Source organism: Mobula hypostoma, assembly GCF_963921235.1.
Source record: "Mobula hypostoma chromosome 11 unlocalized genomic scaffold, sMobHyp1.1 SUPER_11_unloc_3, whole genome shotgun sequence".
NCBI lineage: Eukaryota > Metazoa > Chordata > Chondrichthyes > Myliobatiformes > Myliobatidae > Mobula > Mobula hypostoma.
In genome coordinates this window covers 208,737-217,361 of record NW_026948142.1, presented here as the reverse complement: position 1 = coordinate 217,361, position 8,625 = coordinate 208,737, and the positions used below count along the sequence as shown (strand labels likewise).

At 52.1% G+C, this 8,625-nt stretch overlaps 1 protein-coding gene across 1 annotated transcript in view; it reads right to left on the bottom strand.

The window, feature by feature from the left end:
- Nucleotides 1-729: 729 nt before the first annotated feature.
- Nucleotides 730-8,625, bottom strand: part of LOC134341265 (ureidoglycolate dehydrogenase (NAD(+))-like) — a 74,216-nt gene continuing 66,320 nt past the window's right edge. The window contains exons 7-9 of the mRNA XM_063039127.1: nucleotides 5,532-5,667; nucleotides 3,118-3,236; nucleotides 730-756 (exon numbers count right to left, since the gene is read on the bottom strand). Of these exons, the coding sequence (XP_062895197.1) occupies nucleotides 730-756; nucleotides 3,118-3,236; nucleotides 5,532-5,667 (282 nt within the window). The remainder of the gene's footprint in view (nucleotides 757-3,117; nucleotides 3,237-5,531; nucleotides 5,668-8,625) is intronic.

Sequence of the window (8,625 nt, the reverse complement as noted above, 5' to 3'; positions counted from 1 at the left end):
GAGGGTACAGTGTGTGAATGGGGGAGATGGGGGAGAGGGGGTACAGAGGGTGACTGGGGGGAGGAATGGGGAGCAGGGGTACAGAGTGTGAATGGGGGAGAGGGTACAGAGGGTGAATGGGGGAGAGGGGGTACAGAGTGTGAATGGGGGAGAGGGTACAGAGGGTGAATGCGGGAGAGGGGCTACAGAGGGTGAATGCGGGAGAGGGACTGCAGAGGGTGAGTGGGGGAGAGGGGCTGCAGAGGGTGAGTGGGGGAGAGGGGCTACAGAGGGTGAGTGGGGAGAGGGGCTATAGAGGGTGAGTGGGGGAGAGGGGACAGAGGGTGAGTGGGGGAGAGGGGACAGAGTGTGAGTGGGGGAGAGGGGACAGAGTGTGAATGGGGAGAGGGTTCAGAGTGTGAATGGGGGAGAGGGGGTATAGAGGGTGAATGGGGGAGAGAGGGTACAGAGGGTGAGTGGGGAAGAGGGGACAGAGGGTGATTGGGGAGAGGGTACAGTGTGTGAATGGGGGAGATGGGGTACAGAGGATGAATGGGGGAGAGGGGGTACAGAGGGTGACTGGGGGGAGAGGGGGTACAGAGGGTGAATGGGGAGAGGGGGTACAGAAGGTGAATGGGGAGCAGGGGTACAGAGTGTGAATGGGGGAGAGGGTACAGAGGGTGAATGGGGGAGAGGGGGTACAGAGTGTGAATGGGGGAGAGGGTACAGAGGGTGAATGCGGGAGAGGGGCTACAGAGGGTGAATGCGGGAGAGGGACTGCAGAGGGTGAGTGGGGGAGAGGGGCTGCAGAGGGTGAGTGGGGGAGAGGGGCTACAGAGGGTGAGTGGGGAGAGGGGCTATAGAGGGTGAGTGGGGGAGAGGGGACAGAGGGTGAGTGGGGGAGAGGGGACAGAGGGTGAGTGGGGGAGAGGGGACAGAGGGTGAGTGCCGGAGAGGGGACAGAGGGTGAGTGCCGGAGAGGGGACAGAGGGTGAATGGGGGGAGATGGGGTACAGAGGGTGAATGGGGAGAGGGGGTACAGAGGGTGAATGGGGAGAGGGGGTACAGAGTGTGAATGGGGTTAGGGTGAATGGGGAGAGGGGGTACAGAGTGTGAATGGGGGAGAGGAAGTACAGAGTGTGAATGGGGAGAGGGGGTACAGAGGGTGAATGGGGAGAGGGGGTACAGAGTGTGAATGGGGTTAGGGTGAATGGGGAGAGGGGGTACAGAGTGTGAATGGGGGAGAGGAAGTACAGAGTGTGAATGGGGAGAGGGGCTACAGAGGTTGAATGGGGAGAGGGGGTACAGAGGGTGAATGGGGAGAGGAGGTACAGAGGGTGAATGGGAGAGAGGGTACAGAGGGTGAATGGGAGAGAGGGTACAGAGGGTGAATGGGGGAGAGGGGCTACAGAGGGTGAAAGGGGAGAGGGGCTATAGAGGGTGAGTGGGGGAGAGGGGACAGAGGGTGAGTGGGGGAGAGGGGACAGGGTGAATGGGGGAGAGGGTACAGTGTGTGAATGGGGGAGATGGGGTACAGAGGGTGAATGGGAGAGAGGGGGTACAGAGTGTGAATGGGGGAAAGGAAGTACAGAGTGTGAATGGGGAGACAGGGTACAGAAGGTGAATGGGGCAGAGGGGGTACAGAGGGTGAATGGGGAGAGGGGGTACAGAGTGTGAATGGGGTGAGGGGGTACAGAGGGTGAATGGGGAGAGGGGCTTCAGAGGGTGAATGGGGAGAGGGGCTTCAGAGGGTGAATGGGGAGAGGGGCTATAGAGGGTGAGTGGGGGAGAGGAGACAGAGGGTGAGTGGGGGAGAGGGTACAGAGTGTGAATGGGGAGAGGGGGTACAGAGGGTGAATGGAGGAGAGGGGTTACAGAGGGTGAATGGAAGAGAGGGGGTACAGAGGGTGAATGGGGCAGAGGGGGTACAGAGGGTGAATGTGGGAGAGGGGGTACAGAGGGTGAATGGGGAGAGGGGTACAGAGGGTGAATGGGAGAGAGGGGGTACAGAGTGTGAATGGGGATAGGGTGAATGGAGAGAGGGGGTACAGTGGATGAATGGGGAGAGGAAGTACAGAGGGTGAATGGGGAGAGGGGGTACAGAGGGTTCATGGGGGAGAGGGGTTACAGAGGGTGAATGGAAGAGAGGGGGTACAGAGGGTGAATGTGGGAGAGGGGGTACAGAGGGTGAATGGGGAGAGGGGGTACAGAGGGTGAATGGGGAGAGGGGTACAGAGGGTGAATGGGAGAGAGGGGGTACAGAGTGTGAATGGGGATAGGGTGAATGGAGAGAGGGGGTACAGTGGATGAATGGGGGAGAGGAAGTACAGAGGGTGAATGGGGAGAGGGGGTACAGAGGGTGAATGGGAGATGGGGGTACACAGTGTGAATGGGGATAGGGTGAATGGAGAGAGGGGGTACAGTGGATGAATGGGGAGAGGAAGTACAGAGGGTGAATGGGGAGAGGGGGTACAGAGGGTTCATGGGGGAGAGGGGTTAGAGAGTGCCGAGGGCAAGGGAGTACAGATGTTGCAGAGGGAAAGAGGGTGGGGAGGGCGAGGAAGAGGAAGTAAAGGAGATGGGGTGCAGATGGTGCAGGGGAGGGGGGTACAGAGGGTGAGGGGTACAGATGGTGCAGAGGGAGATGGGGTACAGACAGTGCAGGGAAGAGGGAGATGGGGTGCAGATGGTGCAGGGGAGACGGGGTATATGTGTTTCTACAGGGAGCAATGATAGCGAAGAGGGTGAAAGTTAGAGTGCTACGCTCTATGGTGATGCAGAGCGGGATCATTTGAGAAAGTCAGATATGACAAATGGTATCATAGAGGAACGGTGTACAATCAGTGAGTACGCTCATGGTGAAGAGAAAGCACCGATGGGTGCGAATGCACTCATAGCAACAGACAGTGAACTTACAAAGCAACACACACAAAATGCTGGTGAACGCAGCAGGCTAGGCAGCATCTATAGGAAGAGGCCTCTTCCTTCAGTTAGTCCTGACGAAGGGTCTCGGCCCGAAACGTCGACTGTACCTCTTCCTAGAGATGCTGCCTGGCCTGCTGCATTCACCAGCAACTTTTATGTGTGTTGCTTGAGTTTCCAGCATCTGCAGATTTCCTCGTGTCTGAGTGAACTTACCAAGTCCGCCACCGCGTCCATCTCCTTCCAGTGGCGGATGTTGTTACTGTAATGAGCTCCCGCTAGAATTCCACAGAACACCTCCACCATCAGACTGAGTCCATAGCCCTTGTACCCACCTGGAACATGGCACATGGTTATCTAATGCAGCGCCTGGACACACTTGGATCATGAGTATCTGGTCTGACACCGAAGCACTGGTCTGTCTGGTCTGACACCTAGGGAGGAGAATGTACTTCAGGGGTCCCTCTAGACCCAGGGTCACTGACTGTGGTGGAGAATGTTTCGTGGGACGACCAGCGACCATCTAGAGCTATCATCACTGACTGTGGGGGTGAATATACCTGAGGAGTCCCTCCTGACCCACGGTCACTGACGGCAAGGGGCGAGTGTACCTCGGGGTCCCTCCAGACCCACAGTCACTGACAGCGAGGGGTGAGTGTACCTCAGGGTCCCTCCAGAGCCTGTGACTATGACAGTGGAGGAGAATGTACCTCGGGGTCTCCCCAGATCCATGGTCACTGACAGTGGGTGAGAATGGGGTCCGTCTAGAGCCATTGCTACTGACAATGGGAGTAAGGTGGGGTACCTGCAGAGCCATGGTCAGGGACTATCTCGAGGGCTCCTCTGGAGCCATGGTCACTGACTGGGGGGATGAATGTACCGTGGGGTCTCTCCAGAGGCATGGTCTCCGACAGTGGGGGAGAATGTACCCTGGGGGTTCCTCTCAAATTCTGGTCATTGTCAGTGGAGGCGAATGTGCCTCGGGGGCACCCCAGAACTCTGGTCACTGACAGTGAGTGCTGAGTGTTCCTAAGATTTTCTTCTCGAGCCATTGTTACCGACAGTGGAGTGCATATACCGTGGGGTACATGCAGAGCCAATGTCAGGGATTATAAGGGGTGAATGTACCTCGGGGTCCCTCTAGAGACCTGGTCACTGATTGTGGGGGGAGATGGCGAAGGGTACGGAACAGACAGTGATGGACTGGACCTGACAGTGAGGAACATCGACCTGACGGTGAGGATAATGGAGCCGACAGTAAGCGACCCGGAACCAACAGTGAGGGACACGGACCTGACAGTGAGGATAATGCAACTAATGTGGAGGGGTACAAACTGGTTTTTATGGCTGTCAATATGAATCCAGATGTTTGGTCTCCCTGGTGCCAGAGTGATTTCAGGGGATTCTAAAGGGGTCAGGTAAAGTGCACAAAATCCTTGGTGCTATTGACATAGATAATAACAAATCAGAACAGTACAGTACAGGAATAGGCCTTTCAACCCACAGTGTTGTGCTAAACTAATTAAATTAGTAATCAAATGCTAACTCAACTAATTACTTCTGCATACACAATATCCATATCCTTCCATTTTCCTCACATTCCTGAGCCTCTTGAAGGCCTCTATCACAGCTGCCTCCACAACTACCCATGGGTGCACAGTCCAGGCACAAGATCAAAGAGGTTCTGCAATATAAAAGTTGAGCTGAGAAGCAGGTTAAAGAGTAGGATCTCTGTCATCAGGCGAGCACTTCTGACGTTCCATGATAGTGAGATCTCAGTAATCTCTGGATCACTTCCGGTGTCACTTGTTTAGTGAGGACATGAATTCGAGGGCAGGTCATTGTGTCTGGGAGATTTGGTTGGCGGTGGGGGTATTACGTTTAAAATGAGATATTTGATGTCAGGTTTCAAGGTGGATAAATTTCCCAGGATGTGGAGATGTAACCAAGGCCGGGAGGCAAGAGAGGAAATGCTGGGCCCCTGACAGAGATTTTTAATGTTTTTGATGCCTGCAGCCAAGGTGCTAGATGACTGGAGAATGTGGTACCTCTGTTCAAGAAAGGCAACAGGCCTGTGAGTCTAACTTCAGCAGTAGGAACGTTGATTTGTGGGAGATCTGGTTTGATTAATTTGGCTGAACATCTTAAAGAGGGAACAAAAAGAATTAATGAGGAGTGGGATTGACAAAGTTGACATGGATTTCAGTGAAACCATTAACAAGGTCAAACACATGTGGAGGACTGATCCAAAAAGTTACAGACCTTGGGATGTAAGACAATGTGGCAAACCAAATACAAAATTGGGTTGTTAGTAGGAGGTAGAGGGTGATGGTGTTGTGTTGTTTGGAAACCTGCACTAATGTACAGCAGGGGACAGAGCTGAAACACCAACTATTGAGTTGAAGGTAACAGAAATGATATAAAAATTGTTAATGCTGTTGAAAGTGGGGAGAGTAGTCTTTGACAAATGGAGATTTTAATCACCTGAAATCATTAATTGGAAACTTGATTCCACACTCAGATTGAAATGTGTGTTGGAATCTCTCTGGTTGCGATGAGATACAGTTGCTAACGAAGTTTCCTAATTCACAATAACCTGGTACAGAGGTGTTCATAAATGTCATTCTTACTTGTAGCTTCACTTCCTCCCAGAGGCAACAGACACCCTCCATGCAGGATACTTGCTGGATCTGTGGTGTTTTTGCCGTTGGCGTCACAGCCCCATCCTTCAGGAACTATCTCTCCACGTCGGTGTTGAAGTTCTATCTGATTTAGAAAGATGGTTCATTACAGATTGTCAGTACAAGTTTGTATGTGGAGACCATGAGTCATGAATTTTTTGAAGAGATAGATAAGAAGGTTGATGAGAGGAGGTTGGTATACAAAGTCTTGATAAGGTTCCACATGGTAGGCTGCTCTGGAAGGTAAGAACGCATTGGATCAGGAAGAGCTGGCCACTTGGGTACAAAATTGGCTTGATGGTAGGAAACAGAGGGTAATAGTGGGAGGTTGTTTTTCAGACTGCAAGCCCATGGCAAATGGTATGCTTCAGGGATTAGATTAGATTAGATTATGAGGACACTCAGTCCTCGTTTATTGTCATTTAGAAATGCATGCATTAAAAAATGATACAACGTTCCTCCAGAGTGATATCACAAGAAACACAGGACAAACCAAGAATAAAACTGACAAAACCACATAACTATAACATATAGTTACAACAGTGCAAAGCAATACCGTAATTTGATAAAGAGCAGACTATGGGCACGGTAAAAAAAAGTCTCAAAGTCCCGATACCCTCATCATCTCATGCAGACGGTAGAAGGGAGAAACTCTCCCTGCCATGAACCTCCAAGCGCCGCAAACTTGCCGATGCAGCACCATTGGAAGCACCTGACCGCAGCAGACTCTGAGTCCGTCCGAAAACTTTGAGCCTCCGACCAGCCCTTCGACACCGAGCACCATCCTCTGCCGAGTGCTTCAACCCCGCCCCGGCCACCGAGCAACAAGCAAAGCCAAGGACTCGGGGCCTTCCTCTTCACACAGCAGCAGTAGCAGCGAAGCAGGCATTTCAGAAGTTTCACCAGATGTTCCTCCGTGCTCTCACGTCCGTCTCCATCAAAGTAGGATTGTGCACGGCACCCTACCTGACAAATAACAGACATCACCACTGGAATGGCCGCTGCGAGCTGCGTCGCGCCGCCATCTTCTCCTCTCCTTACATGATAGGTGCTGAACCCATTTTTGTTTGTCAACAATTTGGATGAGAATGTTCAAGGAATGGTTAGTAAGTTTGCAGATGACACTGAAATAAGCGGTGTTGTAAACAGTGAAAATGTTTATCAGGTTACAAAGGGGGGTAAGTGGACTGAGGAATGACAAATGGAGTTTAACTCTGTTAAGTACGAGGTGTTGCATGTGGGAAGACAAATAACTGTAGGCATTTCACAGTGAACGGTAGGGCTCTGGGAAGAGTTGTCGAACAGAAGGGAGGAGTTTCACAGTGAACAGTACAGGTCTGCAGAGTGTTGTCAAACAGAGGATGGAGTTTCACAGTGAACGGCAGGGCCCTGGTGTGTGAGATAGAACAGAGGATAGGGGTTTCACAGTGAATGGTAGGTCCCTGGGTAGTGTGTTCAATCAAAGGGGAGCAGTTACAGAATGAACAACTAGTCCTTGGAAAGTTTTACAGCACAGGTTAGGAGTTTTGCATTGAATGGCAGGGCTCTGGGGAGTGCTGTTGAAAAGGTGGTAGGAGTTTCACAGTGAAAGGTAGGGCCCTGGTGTGTGATGAAGAACAGAGGTTAGGAGTTTCACAATGAAAGCTAGGGCTCTAGAGTGTGTTGTGGAACAGACGATAGGAGTTTCAGAGTGAAGGGCAGGGTTCAGGTGAGTGTTGTGGAACAGAGTACAGTATAGGAGTTTCACATGGAACAGCAGGGCGCTGGGGAGTGTTGTTGAACAGAGACTAGGCATTTCACAGTGAATAGCGGGGCCCTGGAGAATGCTGCCAAACAGAGGGTTGGGGAGTGTTGAACTTGGTACAAGTTTCATCGTGAAAGGCAAAGGCCTTGGTAGTATTGTCAGAGGATACAAGTTTCACAGTGGATGGTAGGGCTCTGGGGAGTGTTGTTAAACAGAGGTTAAGTTTCACAGTGGATGGTAGGGCTCTGGGGAGTGTTGCAGCACAGCGGGTGGGAGTTGCACAGTAAATGCTAGGGCCCTGGGGAATGTTATCAAACTGATAACATTTGTTTTACAAAATATCTTTATTACAAATTCAGTGCTAAAATATATACAAACCAGTGACTAGCACAATTACTACACAACTACTAGACAAACAAAATTAAACTACACTGTTTCCATCTCTGTCAATGATGGTGCTAATCCCCCGTGGAGCCCAATGATCCCGTAATGCCTCTATGGTCGCCATGGACAACGCATGTTCTCTCTCAATGGTTACCTGGTCACAGACAGACCCCCTAAACATAGCCAGGCAGTCTGCCGAGGCGGATCACTCTGCCACCCATTTCCAGAACCCATGGATAGCTGTTTTTACCAGCCCCACGTGCAAATTGACAAGGACATCCTCATCCCTCCATGGCCCCCCTCCTTACTGGATGACCGTATATAAATAGGGTGGGGCTAAAATGTAACCAGAAGGTGCCCACGCAGATATGCAAAAAGGGGCTGCAGCCTCGCACACTCCATGTATGTGTGTTACACGGTCTCTTCCAGCCCGCAGAAGCGACATGCGGCTGGAGGACGCGTACAAGCTAAAGAACTTATTGCAGGGCACCGCTCTACGCAGCAGCCTCCACCCCAGATCCCCAAGGTGCATGGGAAGAACTCCCTCGTGAAGGGACTTCCACTGAGCACCCCCTCACCCTCAGGTGGAAAGACAGTCTGCCGTGGCGTGTCGGGATGGTGAACAAAGGCTGGGAAATGGAGGATGTGGAACAGTAGCCCATACAGGTACCTGCTACTTGCATCCCTGAATGGAATTGTGGGAGTCGATGAGAGATGGCTCAAATTGTGTGGGCTCGGCTCTCGGATAAGATTGTGGGGCCTGGCCCCAACAAGCCACTGCGGCGATGCAGAGGTGAGCCTAGCCGGAGTCATTCCACAAACCTGAGCAGCAACGACATCCACTGAGGTCGGGCAGGGGTCGCCCAGGACTCCGCCCTCTGCCAGAGGAGGGGATTCCTGGCCTGACGCAACCAC